Source organism: Mycena indigotica (genome assembly GCF_014461135.1).
Source record: "Mycena indigotica strain 171206Taipei chromosome Unknown Mind.scaff0012, whole genome shotgun sequence".
NCBI classification, from domain to species: Eukaryota; Fungi; Basidiomycota; class Agaricomycetes; order Agaricales; family Mycenaceae; genus Mycena; species Mycena indigotica.
In genome coordinates this window covers 1,051,260-1,078,763 of record NW_023503011.1, presented here as the reverse complement: position 1 = coordinate 1,078,763, position 27,504 = coordinate 1,051,260, and the positions used below count along the sequence as shown (strand labels likewise).

The 27,504-nt window shown below is 51.9% G+C and overlaps 3 protein-coding genes across 3 annotated transcripts; all 3 read left to right on the top strand.

The window, feature by feature from the left end:
- Positions 1-2,764: 2,764 nt before the first annotated feature.
- MIND_01232900 (uncharacterized protein) lies at positions 2,765-3,695 on the top strand (the record flags this gene model as incomplete). The annotated part of the gene is made up of 8 exons (XM_037368827.1): positions 2,765-2,847; positions 2,896-3,017; positions 3,066-3,085; positions 3,138-3,266; positions 3,313-3,350; positions 3,397-3,470; positions 3,519-3,601; positions 3,648-3,695. The coding sequence occupies 8 exons, from the start codon at positions 2,765-2,767 to the stop codon at positions 3,693-3,695; spliced, it is 597 nt and encodes a 198-aa protein (XP_037214795.1).
- An 8,581-nt stretch (positions 3,696-12,276) lies between these two features.
- Positions 12,277-15,894, top strand: MIND_01232800 (uncharacterized protein; the record flags this gene model as incomplete). Its single annotated transcript, XM_037368826.1, has 11 exons — positions 12,277-12,519; positions 12,571-13,430; positions 13,781-14,102; positions 14,149-14,375; positions 14,419-14,668; positions 14,715-14,798; positions 14,839-14,985; positions 15,031-15,140; positions 15,188-15,431; positions 15,478-15,831; positions 15,877-15,894. 11 exons carry the CDS (start codon positions 12,277-12,279, stop codon positions 15,892-15,894), a joined length of 2,859 nt encoding a protein of 952 aa, XP_037214794.1.
- Positions 15,895-16,060: 166 nt separating this feature from the next.
- Positions 16,061-16,899, top strand: MIND_01232700 (uncharacterized protein; the record flags this gene model as incomplete). The annotated part of the gene is made up of 2 exons (XM_037368825.1): positions 16,061-16,461; positions 16,509-16,899. The coding sequence occupies 2 exons, from the start codon at positions 16,061-16,063 to the stop codon at positions 16,897-16,899; spliced, it is 792 nt and encodes a 263-aa protein (XP_037214793.1).
- Between the last annotated feature and the right edge of the window lie 10,605 nt (positions 16,900-27,504).

Below are 27,504 nucleotides of genomic sequence, written 5' to 3'. Positions count from 1 at the left end.
CCTCGTGTCCGTCAACTCTGAAAAAGCGGTGTTAGCAAAGCAATTTACAAGGGACACCACATACCGGAAATGGAAGGGAGATGAACGCCGTCGTGTATCGCCTCTTTCGATATGGGAAACCAATTCTCACCGGAGCACCCACACTCGATAGAGTGTACGTGTAATCGCCTGGTTGACGCCCATGGGCCATGACTTGGAGAGGCAGTGCTTCTGAAAATAGTATATAAGGAAGGGTGAAGCCACGGCAAATACTCAGCTGCGTGTTGGCCCCCTACTCGCAGCTCAGCGGCAGCGGTCAACGCTCATGGGCGTCGAGAGCAAGATGACATCGGCCGAAGGTGCCGAAATCATTTGTTACCGTGACGACGCGGGTGCTCTTCGGACCTGAATCGGCCGAAGGTGACGAAATCATCTGTTACGGCTGCCGCCAGTTCATCTTGGCCCTGCCCAAGCTCTGACCGCACACACTGCAACACCCTTCGACACCAACGATTGTTGGTGGGCCAGGTTTCATCAACCACCACAGCGTCCTGTCCCCTCCCTCCGCGGATTCGCAGCAACATCCTAGTAACACAGCTCCCCCCGCGTTGACACGTGTATCGTATCGTCCCTGGGCGTTTCCTCTTCCTGCTCCGCTGGTCCTTCACGGCTACCAAGACAGCGTCATATGCACAACACGACCATCTGACGGTGCGAGCATGCGTCTTCGCAATCACCCGTGTGCTGATGTTTCTTCCGCCAGTTTTTTCTTATTCGACGCATGTGGGCGGGCGCACGCTGCCTGCCGGTTGCTCTGACCCCACACACGCCCGGGGCCCACTATGCTCTCCATCCTCCTCCTCCTCCTCCTGTGTCGGCGCTGGCTGCGCACGTGCGGCGTGCTGCGGCCCCATTCGCGGCGCTCGCGTCCAGTTCCACGCATGCGCACGTTGCGCTCTGCCGCGCCCCTGTATCGCGGGGACAAACGCGGCCCCTCTTCCAGTTCACGCTCCTGAGGCAAGACTGTCAAAAGGCTGATATTTCTCAGCTTGCATCTATTTCGGACAATAGCGACGCACCGTTTCGACCCACACCAGTCGCTAACTCATCCATACACGCGCGCTCGGGTGGACAGCCCGAGTGTCCCCGGCTACCGACAGCACATGAGCCGCGCGAACGTCATTCGAAAGGTGAGCGGCGGCGGCGAGGCGGAGGCCGTCTTGGACCTTGGACCTCAACGGCGTCAAGCAGAAAAGATGACATAAGGCGCTGAGTAATCGTGTCACGACCTCCTCTGGCCAAAAACGCCGCCCGCCTCTTCGTCCCGCTCCTCCCAGCGACGCTGCACCGACTCCGCAGCAGCGACGTGCCCAAGGCAGTGCTCCTCGCTTCGCCCGTTTCTGCGGGACGAGGCCCAGGATGCATTATCTGTCGTTTCCGCTCCGCTCGCGCAGCCATGCTCGACAAAGCCATGTGCTTCTTGCGCTTGAGCTCTTCGGCTCGTTGTACCTGCTGCCAGTGGGTCTGGTTCGGGAAGCTCTGCTCCACCGCGAAACAGCGCCGTCAAGTGTGAAGTGGTTCTCCGAGCGGTACCATCTCGGGGCTGGACGGCGACCAGGCAAGTATCGGCGGAGGCAACGGCCCAGCTGCAGCCGCCACCTCACGAACGTCTTGCTGCATCGTGGTGGTCGTCAAGGACGTAAGGCGGCGGGAACGCGGGCGATCTTTGCTCTTGCAAGTTGCCGCCCATGGCCACAAACGCCGCCCACCGTTTCGCCCCTGCTTCGCCTCAGGACGCTCCCCAAGCCCGTCGTCGTCTTCCGCAGCAGCGTTAGCGACGCCCCGCCGACCGACTTTTACGTGTACAAGGCGGTGCTGGCGCACGCTTCTCCTCTCTTTGCCCACATGTTTTCGCTGGCGCCAGGCTGCGCCTGGGCCCGCTGTGGCGACTGACGGAGACGAGGCACTGCCTATGGTATATGTTTCTGGTTGAGCGGTCGGCGGAGGGAGAAGACCTCTCGTTATACTTACCCGCTGGACGACCGGAAGCGCTGGTCTCGAAATACCAAGCAGATGCCGTGGCGCCCCAAGGAACACGTTGCACGTCTGCTCCGCGAGCTTCTTTCCTCGACGGCCAGTGCCGACGCTGTCGGAACTGCTTCTCCAAACTCCCCTCTCCTCGTCCACCTCCCGTCGTCAACAGACCACACTCTCCTCACGTACCACGCCACCTGCGGGCGTCCCTCAGAATCTGTCCCCGGCGCCAACTGCACTAACTGGAACCACCCCGCGCTCTGTCCGCGCATGGCCACTGGACCTCTGGGCTGTCACTCTTGCTCGACACGCCTCGTCGTCGCTCTCCGCGAGGGAGTCGTGTCGGCGGGACGGGTTCCAACTTCCCAGTGTTGTCGGAGCTTCTTCTGGGTTCGCATTGAAAGAGAGGTCAGGGAAGTGGCTGACGTCTGCTCAGTCAGCTGTCGTTAGTGTGGCTAAGCAGCTCAACATGTCGATGACGTGTTTCGACCGTGAACTACTGCGATATCGCGGCTATATGCAACTACTGACAAAACGTCGTCCCTCCGTCTTCTGACAGCCTGCAAACCTTCTCTCCGCCGATTGGCCGACTCCACAGCAGGTTTGACGAGATCGGCTGACGGCAGTGCTTGTGGACGCGCCTCGTTGTCCGTGCGATGATGCAGGAGACTTCTCATAGCGGTATCACCTGGTCTCCGTGCCGGCACCGCCTCGCATTCTTTGCCCTCTCCCCCATCGACCCGTCTGCGCGATGCCCTCTCCCTCCAGCGATCCCGCCGATACGTCTTCGGAGCCAAAGGGTCCAACTCAAACCGCCGTTCGGCGGTCCTTCCTGTACGTCGATTGTGCGGATGCCGCCGGATTGCGCTAACTAGCGTTGAGCGGCCGTTGGGGCCTGAAGGGCTCGTTCTTCTCCAAGAGTTCTAATGTCACGGTAGCCAGCAGCACGCTGATCGTCGACAATCGCCGTTTCTTCTCAGTCCGGGCACGGGAGCCGAAAATTGGTACGTATTCTCGTTTCCGTGCCCGGCACAATAGCTGACCTGTTGTAGACAAGAAGTCCCACCTCGAGGTACTTCCTTCTGGAACTTCACGTGGCTGTATTGTTAACACTTGCCCATCAGGAAGTGGACGCGTCAAGAGTCGAGCTATTAAAGGAAATCACTGTTCGCAAGCGCACCCGGCTGCATTGGGCGAAGGTCGATGGACGAGCTGGTGTGGTGAGAGTTTATGACGGCCCGGATGCGGTCAAGGTATGGGCAAGGCACAGCAGAACCTCGTGGCTTAACAATTTGACAGCGACTGAACCGCGATGTACAATTCAACTTGGGAGTGTTGTGCGTTGCATTTTTATATTGAGATATTCTCCTAATGTCTGCACAGACATTCCAACCATCTAAAAATTATTGGCACCTCTCCGAAACGATCTCCGGACACATTTGCTGTCTACCAAGGTGGTAGGTCCATCAATTCTTATATTTATACCTGATCATTTGCACTACTAGATATTAGAATGAATGCAGCTCACAAGGTTGCTTCATTCCTCCGCGGTGACCTGATGGAGGTTTTGATATTATCCTGTCGTATGGTAGGGCTTTAGTATCTACACACAGATCCTTGTTTGACTGCCACAGGCTCATGATATTGCAGTAGTTATAACCTCATACACAGTTTCATCATGATATATCTAACACAGTGGTAGTCTGCAGTTGCCTACTTCAGCACAAGGCCTTATATCTCAAATGATTTGTGTCCTGCAGTAAGTTCATTTAGGGTAGGATGACATAAAACTTATCACACCATCAGAACATAGATATCCTGATTGATAGTCATGGCACAATTCGATTAGCACTCACGACAGGAGCCACTGATCTCCATAAGCTCTGGCACAGGCGAAGACTTTATATTACTAGCCGTAAGCTCGATGTCTTTCTGTATGATGATATTCTCCAAAGAGTGTGTCCTCTTCTAGTTATTTTGAACAATTTCAATTAACATAACAGGTGTTTCGTGAAGCAAACAGGGCCCTGTATCGTGAGTTTGGTAATGAAAAATTTTCAACATGTGATTCTGATGTAACCACAGATGATCAAGTGGCAAAACATCCCTGGAAGTTTGCATCCTTTGTTACATATTTCCGTCATGAGCAACCTAGTTATCATCTTTCCAAGCCTCTCAGCTATATCCTACCACGATCAGGACTGCGACGTACAATTGATTGGCAGCCAACTGCTGCAAATCACACAATGGACTCAATTAGGCAATATCTAATTTACCAGATCTCAGTTCTGGAAGAGTTAACCAGGTCAGGCCAAGAGTATAGAACATATCCATATATGTTTCAATTCTGGTACCATGAGCGTATCTTGACTGGATCTGAACTTCATCATTGTCCTGGATATCACCGAGAAGAAATATCACTCTCATCAGACATTCGCCGTCTCAGTGTGATTGCAGAAGCCCGACCTGCAACTCATGAGCGCTGTGTGATCTGTCAACAGAAGGTATATAGTGCACAAAATGCTCGAAGTATGTACTCCCACTTGTGAGGCTTCCTTAAAAATTCATCTTTCCCTAGTTAAAGAACGGCCAAAGGACTGGCCAAAGAACTGGAGCTCATGTCTTGTTTGCAATCTGGATGATTATTATATTCGGCCTCCTGCAGAAGAAGGTTGGACTGACAATATGGCCCACCAGTATCCATTTGGCAAGATTTCAGCTGAAGCAGAGGAAAGGGCATGGAGCCTTGATAGTTATGAGGCAAGATCATCCCGTGGGTTGGTCGTCACTGAAGAGGAGAAAAAAAGATGGAAAGCTTTAGCATTATGGTCTTTACCAGTGAGAGCACGATGGCATGCTTAGTATAACTAGTCTGTTGAAATAGGGGATTCCTTATAACTTCTTTTGCAGTGAGGACTTGAGGCATGATAATTTGAAATGATTAGTAAGCACTCAGTTGAGGAAGAGAGAGAGAGAGAAAGATGTGAAACTTTGGCATTATGGTCCCTGCCTGTAAGAGCAGGATGGCATTCTTAATATAATAATAATCATACATCAGGAAAAACGGGAAGTAATTACCACTGCATATAAACTGTAACATGTGAATACAACTGCCCATAATGCAGGTAAACTGGCAACTGGATTATAGATAATAAAATGTGCTTGTAACCCACCTCAAGGTCTATAAGTGTACTGCAATGCTTATGAGATCTACAATACTTGTGTAAACTAACATCTATATTCGGGTTTATAACTATTCAAAAGCACATATAATATACCTCCACTCTTACACTACTTGTAGACAGGACAAGCAATATTGTAGTTTGTATATGGAGCTGGGACAGATAATATCAGTCATTGCTTTGCTTGCTTTCACTAGTAGCTTGGGGTTTGTACATAGAAAATTGATTGTAGTAACACACACATGCATACACTCGAACACGATCCCGCAGGTTATTTTACGCTGTCGCCCCTGCTCCTGCACTTGCCCCCCACCCCTGCTCCTTCTGCTCCCGGCCCCGGCCCCGGCCCCGGCCCTGCGGCACCCCCACCCGTCGATTCGGCTGCCAACCGGGCACGTTTGGCCGCACGCTGCTGCTGCAGCAGCTCGTAGTCGCTGGGTCCAATGTTCTCGTCCACGGCGGCGCACTCGGGCTGACGTGCCGTTCGCCAAACAGGGCACTACACAAGAGAAATTAGAGACTAATAGATAGATACTGTTGTATTTTATTCAATTCGAATGCCAAAAGTGGTGTGACATTCAATACGAAAATATCAATTCGAATTATTTCCTAATTAGGAAACTCTTGGCGCCGGAGGCGCCCGGAAATGTCATAAATTGCCTTTTTGGGAGAGGATTTTGAGCAAAATGGTGTGACATACGAAAAATTTCGAATTTTATAGCTACTGTGACACGTGACATACGAACTGAATAAAATGCTACAGTAGACAATAAACACACCTATTAAACTTGTCGGTGATATCTTGGCTGGCAGGATCGTCGAGGATGTTGCAGAGGTTTGTGTAAAACACTCTGTAGTCGAAGAGACCATCCATGGCACTCCATTTCTCCGCAGAAGACAGGGCAAAGCGAACCTAAAAAACTGAGCAACTGCGACATGAATGACTAGAATGAGTCTTACCTGCAGAGCAACATAAGCTATCTCGCGGCCGTTGAGCGCGGTGATTCCGTTGAGCGCAGCGTTCCCAGCCCCTGCGGGATTCTTGTCGCTCGCCTGTGGCAGCTTGTAATCCTAGGTAGATGACGCGCGCAGCCTTTGAAGTTGTCGGTGTTGGAAATATGAGAAGAGAATTATACCATATAGAGCAAAGGATTCTCCATGAATCCGGCCTCGATGTCACCCGCATCGTAAACGTGCTCGAATGGGTAAACGAGCCATGGGAAGTCTGTGGCTTCAACGTCTGTGTTGCCTTCGCGGATGTTGTTGAGGGTGCTGATGACAAGAGTGTATACGAAATCAGTGGGACTGGGACTGGGCCAATCCCACTGATCCTGCCCAGTCCCACTGATTCATGTCCCATCAGTGGGATTCGTGCAGTCAAATGTGACACATGCACGAGTCCCACTGATCAACGGGATTGTCGCGGGTCTACCAGTTGCGGCGGCGGCGGCCGGGGTTTTCCACCCCGGACCCCGACCAGGGCCTTGCCCTGGACCCACCCTGCCGGGGGCTTCGCTCGCCGCGGGGCCCGCTGCGCGGAGCATTGTCCCCCCCTTCTTCCCCTTTTCCGCCGTTCCCGGGTTCAACCATCTGGTTCCACACTGGGTTGGGGTTTTCCACCCCGGTCCCCGACCAAGGGCTTCGCCCCGGACCCCACGCTGCCGCGGGCTGCCGCTCGCCGCGGAGGCCTGCTGCGCAGCGCTTTGCTTGATCTCCGGCGTCACGCGGTGTCAAGGCCAAAGGCATCAATCCCACTGATCAGATGGTAAGCGAGCCTGATCAGTGGGACTGGGCCTGATCAGTGGGAGTGATGCGGACTTGACCAGTCCCACTCCCACTGATTTCGTTATCCCTCTGATGACAATATTAGCTCAACCAGGATGTTAGCCGGGGCATACTGAGAGTCTGGGCTGAGTTTAGCGGGACACAACAGACGTCCTGTTACATCGTTGACAAAGCCGCGGCACCTGTGGATTCCGCATATCCTCTCTAATTAGAATGACCATTACCCCCCACTGGTCATTCTAATTAGAGAGGATGGCTCTGAAACCCTACGCTGTGATAAATACTCCAATAAAGCTGCTATAAAGTGCATAAATCCCAAGCTCTAAGGTAACTTAGGCTTATTAGTTAGCATAAGACTCGGACTTGAACTGGTATGTGACGTCACAAAGTGGTTTGTTAGTCGTTATACTACAAGTATATCATGCTATGAATGATGTTGAATAATTGAACCCCTAGTGACTTGTGTTCATTTCAGCGCCTGAGTCACGCTGTTATACAAGGTCACATAGTGTGACAAATTTCCAAAAAAGGAAATTTTCACCATTTGACAGTACAGTCATCAGAGAATGTCACAGATCGTCACAAAACCAAAGTTGTATATTTTGTCTACACAAACAACTTTCATTAAGTAAGCTATAGTCACAGCTGAATGGTTATACCAGCATAAGCCAATCACTAGCTGATATATAACTGATGAGATGATATCTTAATAACTAGACAGGTTACACAGCTGATTGAAGGACTTCTAAGGATACCTGAATGGTAAGGTCTATATTCTTATCAATTCAATCTTATTTGTGTATTAACACTACCTAACAGTGATTATCCATCACACATTTTGATCTAGCCATATCTCCACCAGTTCTTCAGAGATTCAGATGATTGTTTTACTAATAGGCAGTTAGTCATATTGTCTTGATATGATCTGATGTGAATATGGTCTCATACCTTTAGAATATACTTTTATACCCCTTTTCTATAGCTTTTCTGCTTCAAATTTGATCAAGCACACTGATGACTTGATATCTGGGTGAGGAATGCATGGATAATCATGATGTAAATTGTGTTATAGACTAATAAATATCTATCATAACTCTGAGAAACCCATCTATTTTTAGACATCCTGTATGTTTGTATATATGGCATGTATCCTATTGTGTGAATCTCCCAATAACTCACTCAGAGACAAAGGACCCCTCATGGATTAAAGGTAGGAAGTATACAGAGGGGTCCTCTGATGACATGACATCTCTCACACCATCTTATATACATGTAATATGCTGTTATTCTCCAATATTGCCCTCAACCATATTCCACATCATATTGGCTATACAGCTATGATCTGGTAGTTGATTATAGATCAAATATATAAAACTTGGCAAATGAGGTGTATACACCTACCAGCATACTTGGATTAATCTCTGCATATTCTTGGAGGATAAATTGGGGTGAACATTCTAAGATATGCACATGCAGTACTGGTTTACATGAATAGTGAGGTCTATAAACTGAGTGTTGGACCTTAAGGTGGGTGTATGAGGATATTTGGATGTCTACTAGGACCCTGAACCATAATCAGTTGTGGTTCTGCCATGTGTCACTAAAGGTAGCTGAATAGAGGGTAGGTACACATAGAGCAAAAGAGAGTGTCTTCGCTATTACAACTGGTCAGAAAATAATTTCAAGTATGATCCAAGACTTGAATGTAGAATGGTATAGACCTTCAAATGAGCCCGTCTAGCATTTAAATCGACCCCATAGCTAATCTGGATCTCTTACAGTACTATTATCAGTGTTATCTATCCCCAAAATGATGAGCTCACCATGGCATGACCCTTGTAAGTCTGAGAAATCTAAGTATATCTACTAGTAGGGGTATGGTCTACCTCCCAGAAAGTGGTGCCCCTACCCCTCTAGCATATCTCCATCCTGGGTTATATAGTACCTGATGTCTCCATGAATTAACTGACCCTAGCATTGGCTTTCTAGTCACAAAGAAGTGAGACTATAGTAGACTGTTGTACGTCACTATATTAACTTGGATCATGAAATTCCATGTATGTAATCCTAAGATATCAGCAAGATGCTCCTCAACTCAGTATTCAGTCATACTTGGCAGTCAATAGATTGATGTGGTGGGACCAGATGAGGGGGTAGATGAGGGAAGATAATAGCAGAAAGGTATACCTTTCAAATGAGCTCCCTCCCAGCTTTATCCACCCAGGCTAGCTAGAGATCCATGGTTATCTTTCAGGGTTGATGGAGATCAAATACCGCTGATAAGTGGATACATTGCATTCTTAGTATCTCATTCACTTAGGATTTGAAACTGAAATACTAGAGGTCTAGTTCGAAGTATCTGAATATATATATTACCTACTGCATTGGTTGGAGTATCAGATATTCCCTTTGTTATGAGTGAAGAGTGAATCCAGTGATGATATAGTATGATAGTGATCACATATTCTGGTCAATGTATGGTACTGCTGAAATCCTTCCTAGTAGTATTTGAATCATGCATTTACCCCAAGTAGTTATAGAGATAGAGGCTCATCAGTTGTAGATCAGTAAGTGATTGGCTTATTCTGGCATAACCATTCACCTGTGACTATAGGTTACTTAATGAAAGTTGTTCGTATAAACAAAACATACAACTTTGGTTTTGTGACGATCTGTGACATTCTCGGATGATTGTACTGTCAAATGGTGAAAATTTCCTTTTTTGGAAATTTGTCACACTATGTGACCTTGTATAACAGCGTGACTCAGGCGCTGAAATGAACACAAGTCACCAGGGGTTCAATTATTCAACCTCATTCATAGCATGATATACTTGTAGTATAACGACTAACAAACCACTTTGTGACGTCACATACCAGTTCAAGTCCGAGTCTTATGCTAACTAATAAGCCTAAGTTACCTTAGAGCTTGGGATTTATGCACTTTATAGCAGCTTTATTGGAGTATTTATCACAGCGTAGGGTTTCAGAGCCATCCTCTCTAATTAGAATGACCAGTGGGGGGTAATGGTCATTCTAATTAGAGAGGATATGCGGAATCCACAGGTGAGCCGCGGTCGACTTTGATGCTGGGAGTTAGCGTAGCCAGAGACTCGCGGTCGGCCTCGTCTTTGTACAAAATCTTGAGTAGCTCGATGATATTGACACGGAGGACACGAGCATCGTCCGCTCGTGAACCCCGCATGCCCGCATGCAACTGGAGAGTTGTCAGCTGTGAACTACACTGAGATGACCACGCACCTCGGCGCAATATGCCTTGCGGAGGTTGCCGTCACCGCCGATGGCGATTTGGTCGTCCTCAAAGTGAGCAATACGTGCTTTGAAGTAATCCCACACCCGCTTGTCGAGCGCGACACTGTACAGAGTCAGCTTGATCACAAAAGCTAGCCACTCACATCTTGGGGTCTTCAACTGGCGCGGGGTCGTCTTCGTCGCGTGCAAGGCGAACCAGCTGGCGGCTGAAGCAGGGAAGAAGTTTGAGAGTGGGCCCAAAGTTGCGGCCGGCGTTGCACCCAAACCACTTCAGGCTGCCATGGCCGTCGGAAGCAGGGTCCGTGGAAGCTGTGCCGGCACTGGGTGCCGGATCATCTGGGTCATCTGAATCTGGCACGCTGCCAACTTTCAGTCAGTAACAACGACGATGCGAAATACCACCCACCTGCGACGCGTCCTGACACCGACTTTGGAGCCTGTCAGCTGCTCCAATACATGCCGGATGGCGCCCTGGGAGGATATGGTGTTAGTTTGGTCACTCAGTGGGGGCATGGGCGAAGGAGCAAAAGGAACGATGGCCATTCTACCGGTGCGTCCCACCGTCTTATACAATTTTCCCTGCTGAAACATTTGCTCTAGTCACCTGCGCGCGCCTTATCGATAACGCGCCATCGATAAGGCGCGCGCTCTTCCGCCGCTCCTCCTCCCTCTGCCACAAGTCCCAGTCCTCAACTCCACAACAAACAAGACAACCCCTCGACTTCATCTCTCGCACGATGGGCGACACAACTCTACGGCCAACGGTACTCAGCGATCCACTCTGGGCTGGGCATTGTGCACCACCCATGTGGTGCTGATGCAAAATTTGCCTCCGTCGGGCTTGGCCGAGGTTTTGCCAGCTATGGCCTCGCCAGAGCTCTCGCCAGAGTTCGAGGCAAGAATCCTACGAGCGCTCGCAAGAAGTCCCGTCCCTGAAGCAGATGTCCCCGACCTTCGTCGGCAACTCGCGACCCATTTTGGCGGCTACGATGGGCCATGGAAGTATACGAGTCGGATACTGAGTCCCCTACTCAATCTAGATCTTTTGCTACCGATGTCGGGGCCGGCCACACGGTGGTACAACCCTCAACGGTCAGTTTTGTCTCGTCTGCTGATTTTCTTCGTCTACTAATACGACAACACAGCCAAACCATCATGATATCCAACCCCGCCTCTCTACTGTCTATTCAGGCAGAACTCTGCTGGGTAGCGGCAGCTCACCGCTGTCAACAGCAGGCGAAGAACTGCGCTACAACCCCGGGCCAGCCCACAAGTATCTACCTCCCGAGCCAACAAATACGCTGGTCAAACTCTACGACTTTTCGCGCGAACTTTCTACCACACAAGCGCTACAGGAAATATCCTGGGGGTACAATCCAGTGAGTAGTACTGCTGCCGTCTTGTTGTTTGCTATAACTTCTGGTAGAGCATGGATGTCTACTTCCAAATGATTCAATTCTCTCTGGGAGGCATTCAAGCGCCCGTTATTTCGGGCTCGGTCAGTCCGCGCGCCATATTTCGACGATGGGACCCACGAGAGAACTCTCCGAAGCCTTGGTGGTGTTCGAAGTCATTGGTGACGCATATCCGGGTTGTCTCAAGGAACTTCGCCATTGGTCGCTGTTGGCTGCTATCGACGTGTTTACCCAATGCTGCGATTGTGCGTCATTGTGTTTTCCTTTCGTCTTCGATGAGCTGATGTGAATTAGGCTCGTAATCTTGTCATTTGGGCGCAAAGGGTAAGTGTTTTGTTCTCCACTCATCGATATTAACTCCGCATAGTTTCACCTTTCTCCGTCGGAGCTCCCGTCTGCCGATTCTACATATCTGACGGATGAGACATCTGAAGACAATGAAGACTTCGATGGACCAATGTTAGAATATGCCTTGGTGTAGATTTGACGACAAATTCATTCACTGCCCCTTTCCCCCTGTTTCGATCTATCTCAGACCCGACCACCATCGACAAGCCTGCACCTGCGGGCATGCATATCGCGAGCTGCTTTTTCGTTGTCGCCCTTCTCATGTTGTCAAAGCTTCAGTGTCAACCCGATGGTCCATGTTTTTGGTGGGTGGATGCGAAGGATGCGCAAGCCGAGAAGAAGCTAGCAAATCACCAGAGCCGGATGGGTCATTCGAGCTCGCTCGCTTTTGACAGCTCCCTCGATGCTGCACTCAGAGCTCATCAAGAGAAGAAACGTCGAAAACGGGAACTTGGGCTAGCGACCACTGTCGCGATAGGAGATGCGGAGATTCTTGTTGCTCAGGTTGGTCTGTCTTGTTGTACATGACCGCAGGAGCTTATAATCAATTTATAGTCTTCAACTGCTAGTGGCCCCTACGCTGCTACCTCTGACTCTCTTGCAACCTTCGACGACAACACTGCTGTGATGTCGGAACCTGATGACACCGATATGGCCCACCCACAAACACATCTTGAGCCAGAGTCAGATCCTCCACTCCCTCCACCATCTCCTTTGCGACCCGTACGAAATCGACGCCCAACATGGAAAATTCTTGCGCAGTTGCCCGAACCTCCGCCACCTCCGCCCGATCGAGATGACGAGCTCGAGGAGCCTGATCAGTTGGTGCCATTTCAGTGGGAGGCTAGAAACACATCGCGAAATGGCTTTGGTCTTTTCCGCGAGTACCCATGCACTCCCTCTCATAACCCTGACGGCAATACCTCACTCGCTGATCAATCTGATGTCCCGACCGCCTCCGTGGAGTCCTTTCCAGCCACAGGAGACTCTCGACTGTCACCGCTGGCCGCGCCTGCAGATGCTTTAGCGGCTGTGGGCCAATCAGCATCGTATGGGCCTTTTGGCAACTTCACAGTCTGGGGTCTCATGAACTGGATGTGGACAGGCTCAGCGATGAAGAGCATTGGAGAATGTGCGCGTTTGCTGGACTATCTCAAGTCCCCGCTCTTCAATGTTGCTGATCTTATGTCATTCGACATTAAAGCTCAAACCAAACGATTCGACAACTATCTCCGGGGGGAAGGGATAGATTCGGGGGGAACTGAAAGCGAGGTCAAGGATGGATGGCAATCTGCAAGTGTCGAAATAGACGTTCCCGACCCACGAAAAGGGATGAAGGGTCCGCTCAAGTACACGATCGAAGGGCTCCGCTTGCGCAGCCTGACCGAGACGGTGAAGACTGTTCTAAGCGATTTGTCAGCGTCGGGCTCGGGCCGTATCGGGGCGTCGGGGGGTCCGACGTCGAAAGGGTCTGAGGAGCACGAGAGATGGGTATTCGCCCGGAGAATAGACGATATTAGCCTAGCGACTACATCTTGTAAGTACGACTTTTATACGCTACGGTATTAGGGATGGATCGGATGGGTGCCAGGTCCCAGGGCGGATCGGATGGGCGCTGCGTAGGGTCGTAGGGGTGAACGGAAGGGGTTGGGAGAATGAGGGGGCGTCCAGGAGGACGACGGTATACGGGCCCGTGCGGGGCCCGTTCGGGCCCGTGCGGCCTTACGGCCCGGACGGCCCGACCCGAACCGTGACACGATTCCAGCTCCCGCTTCTTCCACTACACGCCCTTTCGCCAATGGTGGCAGCCGGTTACCGATGGGCTAACGCAGCGCGTCTATGACGAAATCTATTCATCCGATGCCTATATCCGCACTTACAAGGAGCTGCAGCGTAGCCCACGGGAGCCAGGCTGCACATTGGAGCGCTGTATAGTGGCTCTGATGTTCTGGTCCGACTCAACGCAGCTCGCCAACTTTGGGACGGCAGCACTCTGGCCGATTTACCTGTTCTTTGGTAATCAGTCAAAGTGGGTGCGGGGGAAACCACGAGCACGAGCTTGCCATCACATTGCTTATATGCCAAAGGTGTGTTCGCTTCCCATCGTCGTGTTACTGCTAATTTCGGCTTCAGCTTGCTGATGACTTCTTCGACTGGTTCAAGACAACAACAGGTGAAGCGCCAACTTTGGAGATGCTTACGCACTGTCGGCGGGAACTTTTCCACACCATATGGCGGCTTATCCTCGACGACAAGTTCATGGAGGCGTGCGAGCATGGGATTGAAATTCTCTGTCCTGACAATATCTGGCGGCGCTTCTACTTCCGCGTCTTCACATACTCAGCCGACTATCCCGAGAAGTATGAGATCAACAAACGAGTAAGCCTAACTGATGACTGACAGGGTTCTTCTGGCCACAATATGCAGTCTGAGCCGCTGTCCCTGCCCACGGTGTCTTCTGACGGCTGACCAATTCAATCAACTGGGCACTGTCAACGACAATAAACGACAAGCCAAACTCCACCGTGTTGATGACCATCGCCATCGTGGCCTTGTTCGACGTGCCCGGGCTAAGGTATACGACAAGAACCTGGCCCCGTATGGAGCTGCTGTCAAGCGCATCCTGGGACCGGAATCCTACGTTCCCGTCATGGTATGCTGCCTTCTGATATCTGGCATGTTACTTAGCCGCTTTCCAGAATGCTTTCAGTAATGTGTCCACCTTCACGTGGGACATCTTCCAGATGCTAGCTCCTGATCTTATGCATGAGCTGGAGCTGGGTGTCTGGAAAATGACCTTTGTCCATCTGATCCGCATCTTAGTTGCCAACGCTGGTGACGCTATCACTAGCCTCAACTGGCGCTATCGACAGATGCCAGCCTTTGGTCGAGACACAATTCGGGCGGTTTACGAACAACACATCCGCAATGAAACGTCTTGCTGCCCGGGACTACGAGGACTTATTGCAGGTGCGTTACTCTTAGGCCATGCTTCTAGTGGCTGATCACTACCAGTGTGCCATGCCTGTATTTGAAGGCCTGTTGGACGATGATGTCTATGGTGACAATGATGTCATCCAAGACCTGTTGTTCAGTATGGCATACTTTCATGCGCTAGCCAAGCCGTATGCATACGGATGCGACACTGGAGCGACTCCGAGAGGCAACAAAGGACTTGGGCTATCAACTCCGCCCGTTTCGCGAAATCGACCTGCAAACACTTTGTCACAAAGGAGCTTCCTCGGGAGGAGGCTGCCCGCCGCAAGAAGGCTGCACGGAAGGCCCCGACATCAACCGTTGATTCCAGCCCACAGTTCAAAGCGTTTAACCTCACGACTGTCAAAATGCACCTGATTGGTTACTACCCACTGGAAATCCCCTTCTTTGGAACGACTGACTCATATTCGACCGCACCAGTACGTGTTTAACCAGTTTCTAATACTTGACCTGACTCTACTTCAGGGGGAACTCGAACACAAGCGAGGCAAGGGTTTTTACAGCCGGACCAGCAAGAATGGTGCTGTTACTCAGATCTCTAATCTCGAGCGTCGTGAGGCTGAGCTACTACGCATTCAAACCAAGGTCCAGGCTGCTGCTGCTGCCCCTCCAATCGCAACTCTTGACACTTCATCCAAGCGCAAACGAGGCACAGCCAAGGCGCGAGCCAAATCAACTGGCACTACTCTGAGCTTTGCTGACTCTGAATCTCTTCCGTATACGCCACCCGATTTCCCTCATCATATTTCCCAAAGTCGTAACTTTTATTTCACTCTGGATAACTGGCTGGATGAAAATACTGGTGACCCAGCCATTAAGGTCAGTTCTCAGGAACACTTTGATCTTACTGATCTAACTTTACAGAACTTCCGACGACCTTAAAAATCATCTCCTGGCACGTATACTGCATCCAGACTACTCAAGCGATGGATCCAAATATTCCGCCAATGACCGCAACAACCTGTTCATTGTCAACAACCGCATCTATATTCATAAGATTCTCCGAGTCAACTTTACGACTTACGATGTGCGTCGAGGACAAGATTCTATGAACTCACGAACCCACGCTGATATTATGACGCTATCGCCCGAGGACACCAGTGATGACCACCCTTTCGAGTACTCCCGTGTCATTGGCATCTTCCATTGTGACGTTCAACATAAACTCCGTGGCTATGTCTCAGCTGCTGTTCCTGTCACCTTTCTCTGGGTCCGCCGCTTCCGGCTAGACAAATCTTGGCGCGGTGGTTTTAAACGACGACGACTTCACCGCCTCGAGTTTGTTCCCGAGCTTGACGATACCGCATATGCTTTTGTCAACCCTGACAAGGTCATCCGTGAAGCCCATCTTATCCCTGCCTTCGCGCGCGGGCTCATCGACAACTCCGACATCCCATCACTTGGCCGGCCTAATGGTCGACAAGACTGGCTCTACCACTATGTGAACTTGTGAGTTATTACCAAATTAGGCAACTATGGTCTGATCCCATCAATAGCTTTGTTGATCGCGACATGCTGATGCGCTATCTTGGTGGTGGCGTGGGCCATTCCTATCAGGTCTTTGTTCCAGATCCTGAGCCAGATGCTGCTGAAATGGAGATTGAGGAGTGGTCTGATGGTGAGGTTAATGAGATTCTGACTGACACTGAGTCAGAGGGGTCTGTCCTGGGGCAGGATGAGCCCTTGGAACCAGAGCTGGACAACTCAGACCTTGAAGAGGAGAAGGAGGAGGAGGATTTGGCTGCACAGTCTGGTTCTGACAGAGACTCAGAGTGGGACAGTGAGTCTGACTCTGACTCTGACTCTGGTGAGCCTGATTTAGGGCCTGAGGATGGGGAGGACATTGGCGATGCACAGGCTGCAGATAACTATGATATTTCACTTTAATTTAAATCAAAATATGGAATCATCTGCAGACATATCACAAGTTTTTTCAGTAGGCTTGCAACCCTTTGTAAATAATATATATTCAAGTTAGACACTTACAAGTATAGAAAAAGGATGATATTTCAATTGTAGATATATTAAAAGAATGATATTGCAGTTATATTCTCTCCAAAATGATTAGGAGTATATTATAACCTAGCTAAAGTGCTTTTAGAAGGTATATAAGTCACTAAAAGTCTGGGGAGTGCACTATAAGCACTTGTGGTACTCTATAAGTGCTTACCAAGCTAGATCATGATTATCTGATTTAACAGCACTTACAATTGATCCACTTTTTTCCTGATGTAGAGAGGGGCACAGCCAATGCATTGATGGCAATGTAATAGAGGTGTGACTTGCTTTTACACTCATTGTCAGGGGAACCCCCACTTCGGACCATCTGAGTGCATCTGCAGCACATCCGACCAGCATCCCCTCAAATGCTTCAACTCACGCTGACCATTACACCTGTTGCTCCCGCAACCAGCTGTACATTATCAGTGGTAACCCAGCGGGTTGCCACTGATAACTCGCAGTGCTGGCAGGAACTCCCAAGTGGTGAATAATTGCTGAAAAGGAAGGTGAATAATTCTGAACTCTAAGGCAAATTTCTGCTAAGTCGAATAGGTAGGGGGTGAATAAAGGTGAATAATACAACACAGGTTATCCAGACCAAGTCCCCCGAAGTCACACTATGTGACTCGTGACTCAATGTCCCAAAAAAAAAATAACTTTTCCATAGTAGACACTAGAGCTGTGTCAACGTCGGGCTCGGGCCGTATTGGGGTGTCGGGGGGTCCGGCTTCAAGAGGGTCTGAGGAGCACGAAAGATGGGTATTCGCCCGGAGAATAGACGATATTAGCCTAATGACTACATCTTGTAAGTACGGGTTTTATACACCAGGGTATTAGGGATGGATCGGATGGGCGCTGCGTAGGGTCGCAGGGGTGAAGGGAAGGGGCTGAAGGAATGGGGGAGCGTCGAGGAGTGTGTCGGTATGCGGGCCCGGTCGGGCCCGTGCGGCCTCCGGTCGGGCCCGTGCGGCCTCGTGGCCCGGCGGCCCGACCCGAACTGTGACAAGCTGGTAGTTTCAGTAACAGTGTCATGCTTTTATACAGGGTCACAACCAATAATAAGTATGCTGAATCTCCCAAAAAGGAAATTTTCATAGCTCAACACGGGAATCATCAGAGGATGTCACATATTGTCACAAAATCAAAGTTGTGTATTTTGACTATATGGTCAACTTTCATTCAGTGTGTAAGGGCAACCCCGGGAGGCCTGAGATCAAGGTCCTAGCAGGGGAGGATCCAAAGAGTGAATAGAAGTAAGCAAATACAAGTGAGGCTGACCTAGCAGGGGAGGATCCAAAGAGAAGAAACTCTAAGGGTCCGCCTGCTAGGTAGCGGAACTATATACTGCGCTCTTGACGCGCCAAGGTTGATCGTTGCTCCGTGCAGTATGCCTGCGCCATGTCGCAGGCCAGGTCCCAGGGGGATCGCCAGGCGGGGGCGGCGATGCGCCTGACGGAGGCGGTGATGCGATCACCGGAGTCGGAGCCGGAGTCGGACCGGAATCGGAATCGTCTCCGAGGGGCCGAAAGGGAGGTTCCCCTGACATCACCCCCCTTTGAATGCGGCGTCCCGACGCATAGACCGGAATGGAATCGAGTCGAAGGTTGCAGAGGCGATGTGCCGTGGTTTGCCAGGGTACTTACGATAGAACTCCGCGATTTTCTCCGGGGCGAAGACGCGGTCGAAGCGGACCCACTGGTCATGCGACGCGTCGTAGCCTTTCCATCTGACGGTAATTCAGCCGTTTATACCTCACCCTTGCGTCCAGGATTTCCTCTACTTCCCACTCCGGGACTCCGTCCTCGAGGTCCGGAGGGGGCTGGTCGTAGCCGGGGCGTCCGTCGAAGGGGTCGTCTTGGGCGAGCTCGAGCTTGACGACGGGGAAGACCGGGTGGAGCTTCGAGTAGCGCGGAGGGAGGTCGAGCTTGTAGGCACCTTTGCTGATCTCCGCGACTATCTTGAATGGTCCGAGGCGGCGGTGGGAGAACTTCTCCGAGGGGCGAGTCGTTCTGATGTCAGAGGCATCCAGCCAAACACGGTCGCCAACCTTAAACTCCGGAGACGGAGTGCGTCTCCGGTCGTAGTAGCGCTTGTACTCCTCTTTGGCCTTAGTGAGCGCGGCCTTGGCTTCGGCAACACCAGTGGCAATCCGGTCGCGGAACTCGTTCACGGACTCCATAGCGGAACGGACTCCGGGTTCGAAGCCCATGCGCGGAGTCGTCCCTGGTCCGTCATGAAGGGGACTTGTTGCGTGGAGGAGTGAACGTGGTTGTTGTAGGCGAACTCCGCGGCCGGAATCAGCTCATCCCAGTCGTCCTGCTGATAGTTGGTAAAGATCCGCAGGTACTGCTCCAGCTCCTGGTTGACGCGCTCTGTTTGACCGTCTGTCTGCGGGTGGTACGCGGTGGACGTGGCTGGCTTGATGCTGATTAGACGCCAAAGTTCTCGGGTGAAGTCCGCGATGAACTGCGAGCCGCGGTCGGAGACGTACTTCTCCGGAGTCCCATGGTGCCGCCAGACATTCCGGTAGTAGAGGCGGGCTGCCCCTACCGCATCGACCGTCGTATGACACTCCGAGAAGTGGGCGCTTTCCGAGGGGTGTCAACGACGACCATGATCGGTCGTACCCATGGGCTTCGGGAGCTCGACAATGAAGTCGACGGAGACGGTATGCCAGCGTTCCGGGGGCGTTTCCGTGGGGTGCAGCTCTCCGTGGGGCAATCTCCGGAGTGCCTTGGTGCGACAGCACAAGTCACAGGTCGCGACGTACCGGCCAATATGGCGAGACATCTGAGGCCACCAGTAGTTCCGGGAGACCAACTCCAAGGTCTTGAAGCGACCCGCGTGTCCGGCAACTTGAGTGTCGTGGCAGAGCTCGATGATGCGTCTCCGGAGGTCCTTATCCTTAGGTACGACAATCTTCCCACGAAAGTGAAGAAGACCACCGGAGACAGCCCACTCGTCGGAGCGCGAGGAGCGGGGGCCTCGAGCTTGACCTTGGACCTTTAGGAGTTGCCGGGCCGCTAGTGCGACGGGCTCCTCCAGGTCAGGCTCACCGGAGAGGGCATCGCGGATGTCGCGAAGGAGTTCAGAACCAGGGCCGGAAACGGAAACGCCTTCGAGAGCGGGACATGGAAGAGTTCGGGCCGCAGAAGGACGACGTCGGAGTTGTCGGAATCGATTCCGTGGTCTGGTCTCCGAGAGAGGGCGTCAGGTCGGCCCATGTCGCGGCCGGGCTTGTGGTGCAGCGTGAAGTCGAACCGGGAGAGGTAGAGGGACCAGCGGGCCTGTCTCCGGTTGAGGTGCTGCGTCTTCCTGAAGTACTCCAGATTCTTATGGTCAGTCCAAATCTCGACGGGATGCGCGGCGCCCTCGAGGAAGTGTCTATACTCCTCGAGTGCGCGGATGATCGTGAGCATCTCCTTGTCGTGGATTTCGTAGTTGCGCTGGACATCATTTAAGCTTTTGGAATAGAATGCTACAGGGTGCCACTTCCCGTCCGGGGCGGATTGTGAAAGAACCGCCCCGTCGCATAATCAGAGCTGTCCGCCTCAAGTCGGAAAGGCCGTGCGTCGTCCGGAATCGCCAGGACCGGTTCCGAGGTGACTGCGTCCTTGATCGCTTGGAACGCGGAGGTCTCCGCGTCGCCCCAAGTCCACTGCTGGTCCTTCTTGGTGAGCACGAAGAGAGGGCGCGAGGGTCGAGAAGTCCCGAATGAACCTGCGGTAGAAATTAGCGAACCCAAGGAACTGCTGAATGTCCTTCTTGTTTTCCGGAGTCGGCCAAGCGGAGACGCCTGCGACTTTGACGGGGTCCATTTCGACGTGGTTGTGGGAGATGATGACTCCGAGGTACTCGATTGACGATTTTTCAAAGTCGCACTTCTCCGCTCGGAGGTACAACTTGTGCTCTCGGAGTCGCCGCAAGACCTCCTGAACGATCTGCCGGTGTTTCCGGAGGTCGGAATGGGCGATCAGGATGTCGTCAAGGTAGATCATGACGTCTCCGGAGAGGATGAGGTCCTGGAAAATGTCATTCATCATCGTTTGGAACGTCGCGGGAGAGTTTGTCAGGCCGAAATACATCACCAAGGGCTCGAACAGGCCTCGGTTAGTCCGGAAAGCCGCTTTCCACTCGTCACCTTCCTTGATCCGGACGTTGTTGAAGCCCCAACGGACGTCGAGATTGGTGAAGTAACGAGCGCCTTTGAGCCGGTTGATGAGGTCGTTGATCAGCGGAAGGGGGTACCGGTTTTTGACAGTCATCGCGTTGAGAGCACGGTAGTCTTGGACAAAGCGGAGTCCGCCGTCCTTCTTCTTGACGAAGAAGACCGGAGACGCCATCGGAGACTTGGAGGGGCGAATCCGGCCGGTCGAAAGCCCTTCCTCGATGAACGCGTCGAGCTCGCGTTGCTCGAGGGGCGAGATGGGGTACACCTTGCAGTTGGTGGGCTTAGCGTCGGGGGACGAGTTCAATGGCGTGGTCCCAGGCTCTCCGCTCCGGTAGCGTGTCGAAGGACTCCTTGTTGAAGACGTCCTGGAACTCCTTAGCCCAGTCCGGGATCTCGGAGGGCGGAGGGGCGGAGTTCCTGGCGAAGGCTTCGGCCAGGCGTTGCGAGACAGTACTGCCAGCGCGTATCTCCTCCGATGGGCGGAACGAGGTGTAGAAGATGCGGTCACCATCTTCAAGCTGACCATCGTCATCGTCGTCGTCGGAGTCCGGCGTCAGATCAGGCAGGCCGGAGTCGTCACCGGAGACGGAATCGTCTCCGTCATCAGACCCAGAAAGGTCCATGGCGCAAACCGAGGGGAACGGGCCGGAGCGGAGACGCTTCTGGAGCGACCGGAGTCGCCGCAACTCGGTCCGTTCGACCCGCTCTTCCTCACGGCAGGTCGAGCAATTGCGGGGGCACCGTGTCATCTTGACCTCCTTGGTTTCCCAATTGATCTCTGGGTTATGTTTCCGCAACCAGGAATACCCCAGGATGAGGTCTTGCTTGCCAAGATGGGTGACGGCCAGCTGAACTCGTTCGGCATGGCCCTTGTAGCGCAGGACCAAGTCCGCGATCTGTTTGATGGAGCCAGCGTCATTGGGGGTGCCATCGACATTGAAAACCGGAATCGGCTGATCGAGGGTGCGGACCGGAATGCCATTCCGAGCAACATAGTTCGTGTCAATGAAGTCGGAGGTGGCACCACAGTCGACAAGCCCAGAGAGTGAGAGCTTCAGCGCTGGTGGTGGACTCGAGCTCTAACGGGAGGTGGAGGGAGTTCGCCCCAGGGGCAGCGGCAACGGTGTACTGCTTGGGCAGTTTCTTTTCCCAGGCAGTGAGGCGGCGGAGGACGATGACCGGAGTCGCGGGCGGAGTCGGAGACGGAGTCGAGACGGGGGCAGGAGAGGGTGTGTCTTTCGTTTCGGGCTCATTGTAGGGCAAGGAACTGCATTCATCATACAAAGAGGCAAAACGATTTATAGACGCAAACGAGGGCACACCAGTCACTCGTCGCGGGGACAAAATCCTCTCCGGCCATCGACTCCGCTGCCGTCTCCGGCAGGGCAGCTGTGTCCGTGTAGCGGGCGATCAACTCCGCTAACATCTCGTCACCGAGTTGTTGGATCACCTCGTCGAGGATGTCCATTGAGCGGACGTCCGCGGGGAGGGGCAATCCCGGGCGAGATGGTTTGGGTCGCCGCACCTGAAGCAGGCGCGACGAGGGGCACCCCGAGCCCTAGTGCGATCCAACTCCATGGGGACGGGAGCTGGAGGCGCCGGAGCGGGGCGCGGGCCACGGGTGGCACGACCGGAGCCACCGGGCGGAAAGGGGCCGGAGCCGGGATGCGGTTGACCGGAAACGGAGTCCGAATCAAACCGCCAGGCGTCTTGGGGGCGGCTGACTTGATCAGCTTGGCCCGGACCAGGGCCTCGTATTGACGGAAGGCCCGGGTGCGCCAGCTAAGGTAGTCCCGGAGGTCCGGGGGTCGTTCGAGGACGTGATTCCGTTGTTGATCAGGGGGTCAAGTCCGTGGCGGAACTTGGTCACCTTGACCAACGCGTCTTGAATCCGGCGAGGTCCATCAGGTCCTCGAAGTCGTCGGTGTACTGGTAGACATCCTTTGTGCCCATGTGATAGGCGGAAGTCTCCAGTTTGGAGAGAGCATGATCTTGCTCATTCTCCTCGACGAACCGGAGTCGGAACTCGGAAACGAACGAGCCCCAGGACGGAAACGGAAACGGGGCTTTGCTTCCGTGGCGCTCCGCCCATTGCTGAGCGGGTCCTTCTGCCATAAACGACATGGCATAGCGGACGGCCTTTTCCTCGCTCGCCTCTCCGTTGACCACGAAGGCCTCAGGGGCAAGGCGGGCGTAGGTGCGGACCGCATAGAGAAACGCGGCCCGCGTTTCCGATCGCCGTTGAAGGTGAACGGAGGGTTTGGTCGCAAGACCAATTTTGAGGCGAGGTTGATGTCGCCAAAGAGGGCCTCGGAATCGCCCTGAACCGGAGTCAAGTCGGAATCGACGTCTCCGGGGGTGGTGTTGTTTGGGGTCCGCCAGCAGTATTAGCGGCGGCAGCGGCAGCGGAAGCCTGGGTGGTGAGAAGAGTAAGGGCCTCAGTTAGGCGGTCGATTTTCGCCTCGAGTGCATCCAGCCGAGTGTCAGCGTCAGGAGTAGCTCCGGAAGGCATGACAGGTGCGGGGATGACAGGAGTGACAGAGGAGGAGGGGACAAGTGGTAGGGGGGGTGACGAGGGCGGAACGGACTCGTATTCCGAGCCTGAGTCAGCGCCGAACCTAGCAATCTTGTCCGGTTGATCCCGTAGAGAGTTTCTTCTGCTGTAAGGGCAACCCCGGAGGCCTGAGATCAAGGTCCTAGCAGGGGAGGATCCAAAGAGTGAATAGAAGTAAGCAAATACAAGTGAGGCTGACCTAGCAGGGGAGGATCCAAAGAGAAGAAACTCTAAGGGTCCGCCTGCTAGGTAGCGGAACTATATACTGCGCTCTTGACGCGCCAAGGTTGATCGTTGCTCCGTGCAGTATGCCTGCGCCATGTCGCAGGCCAGGTCCCAGGGGATCGCCAGGCGGGGCGGCGATGCGCCTGACGGAGGCGGTGATGCGATCACCGGAGTCGGAGCCGGAGTCGGACCGGAATCGGAATCGTCTCCGAGGGGCCGAAAGGGAGGTTCCCCTGACACAGTGACTTATAGTGACAGCTGAAGTGTTGCATCAGCACTAGCAAATCACTAGCTGATATATAACTGATAAGATGATATCTTGATAACTAGAATAGCTACAGAGTTGATTCAAGCTCTACTAACGATACCTGAATAGTGAGATTAATGTCTCCACCAATACAACATGATGAGTATATATATATCACACCTAATGATTGTCCATCAAGCATATTTTCACCAGTTCTCAATAGATGCAAATGATTGTTTCACTGATAGGTAGGTAGCAACCCATCCTTTATTTGTTCTGTTGAGATCATAGGCTCATACTATGCCACTTCTCTATAGTTTTTCTCTTTCAATTTGGATCAAACATAATGATGACTTGATATCTTGCTAAGGAATGCATGGATGATCATGATCTAAGTTGTATTCTGCTCCAATGTTTGTCTATGATAGTTCTGCAACGTACACATATTTTTTAGCTATCATATCTGCCTGTATATATGTCATATATCCTCTTACTCTAATCCCCTAATAACTGACTTAGAAGTGAAGATTAGCTAATGGGATTGAGGTAGGAAGCATACAGAGGGGTCCCCCTATGAGATGATATCTTTCACAATCCATTCTATGAATGCAATCTGGTGTTATTCTTAATTATACTCATGAATACCATTACAGATGATATTAACAATACAGCTATGATCTACTAGTTGATTATGGATCCAAGTATGTAAAATACAGTCAATACTATGTATAAACTACCCACCGACTCAGATTGATCTTTATATACTCCTGGAGGATGAATTGGGGTGAACACTCTAACACAGATTGAGTACACTATTCATTGTTATAATTCATTTCCTCGTTGTTTGAAAGCCCTTCAGGATAATAATTGCTTATGGATAAACTACTAGGACCATATAGTGCAATATACAACTACTTTCTAACTATAGCATAGTTTACAAGCTTATATTCTTGCTAAAAACGAGCAATCGAGTGTTTTGATGGCAAATTGTAACGTGTTACATGGGGTCTACCTAATCGGGGTGTATCCTATATTCTCGCTGTGACTGTACATGCATTTCCATGTCCAGTCCTCAGTCTATAGACCCCACTATTCATATTAACCAGTTTGACATCTAACCTGCAGTTGAATGTCTGCCTTATTTCACCATCAGAGTACATACAAATCATCAATCAGAGTGGATGGGTATATGTATATACCTCATTGAGTAAGCTTGACATATTTTAATCCATAATCAACTAGCAGATTATCGCCATATTGTTAATATGATGTATCATAGCAGTAATATGTAGAATGGGGGAATAATAAGATATTTAAAGAAAGAAACATGATGGGAGGCATGACATCTCTCAGGGGGACCCTCTGTATGCTTCCTATCTTCATCTCATTGGAGATTCATTACCTCTGAGTGAGTTATTAGCAGATTGAAGTAATATGATATGAGCCATATTATACAGGTATATAGGAAACCTAAAAATGTGGGTGGCTTGTAGGGCTATCATAGATGTCCATCTGACCATAGCACAACTTACCTCAGGGTTATCCATGTATTACTCACCCAGATATCAGGTCATCATTATGCTTGGTCAAATTTGAGGTAGAAAAACTACAGAACAGTGGTATAACAGTATATTCATTGGTCGGTTGCATCGGTAGCAATGGAGTCGGCTATGCGAGTGACATCGGAGTGGAGAGGAATGTGGGGCACGCTAGCCAACGCAAAGCTAGCCAACGCAAGAGTTGCTGTTTTCTGGCCTCATATTACCATAGCCAGCTGGGTGAAGAACTGGCCAGTCACTAGGGTTGAGCGCGGGTGCGGGTCGGCCCGGCCGGGTCCACGGGCCCGGGTGGGCCGGGCCCGGGTAGCAGGATGATATCACAGGACACCCGGTCAGGCCCGGACCCGCTCGGGGTCTACCCGGCGGGTCATGACAGCTGATGTGACATTCATGTCACTCATGACGTGTCATTCTCCACTTTGGCGGTCTCCCAATGGCTCCATTTGCCCTGCCCCTGCGAGGATATTCAACTGGAAGGTACAAACTCCTCTCTGCCGACTTCTGCAATGCACCAAGCTCATCATAGGGGTCACCAGAGTCTGTTATAAGGTCGTGCTGCGCGAGCAACCACCCACCACGGTCCACTATGTCTGCCTTCAGTGCACAAGCCGGTCGTGCTGCGTCTAAAGCGGCCAGCTCGGTCTCTAGAGCGGGCAAGTCGATCAAGAAGGTGGCTAAGCGGGTTGCAACCTCTCTATCCAGTAAGCATCTCCAAATTCTCGGAGCAACCAACTGACAATGTGGCTCTCTAGGTGGCTCACACAAAAGCAAGTCTGTTTCGTCTTCCGGGCAGCACAAGGACTCGTTGGAGAAGGATGCACAGGAAGGAGCTGAAGACGAAACAGCCAACCCAGATAGTGAGTATCTTACCTTGCGAATGCCCCTTGGCATTAACTGGTCTTTGTAGCTGCAAAATGGACATCGGGAGTCTACCAATTCTTCAGTCCTTGTCAGGGGAACCCCTCTTTTGGCACCTCGGAGACGTCTCCGATTCCGGTCCGATTCCAGTTCCGTCTCTGGTCCGGCCCTCCATCTCGCGCGCACAATCACCGATCCGTCAACGCCCTCCCAACGGTCGCCCTGGGACCTTGCCTGCGACGCCGCCCAAGCCTTCTGTGCCCGACAGCCTGTACCTTCGCAAGGAGAAGTGCGACTTCGAGAAATCGTCAATCGAGTACCTGGGGGTTATCATCTCTCACAACCACGTCGAAATGGATCCCGTTAAGGTTGCCGGAGTCTCCGCATGGCCTCCGCCCGAGAACAAGAAGGACGTCCAGCAGTTCCTGGGGTTTGCTAATTTCTACCGCAGGTTCATTCGGGATTTCTCGGCCCTAGCGCAACCCCTCTTCGCGCTCACCAAGAAAGACCAGAAATGGGCCTGGGGAGACGCCGAAGCCGCCGCCTTTCAAGCTATCAAAGACGCGGTCGTCTCAGAGCCCGTCTTAGCGATCCCGGACGACTCCCGGCCTTTCCGACTTGAAGCAGACAGCTCAGATTATGCGACGGGGGCGGTTCTTTCACAACAATCCGCCCCGGACGGGAAGTGGCACCCTGTAGTGTTCTATTCCAAAAGCTTAAATGATGTCCAGCGCAACTACGAGATTCACGACAAGGAGATGCTCGCGATCATCCGCGCACTCGAGGAGTATCGGCATTTCCTCGAGGGCGCCGCGCATCCGGTTGAGATCTGGACTGACCATAAGAACTTGGAATACTTCCGAAAGGCGCAACACCT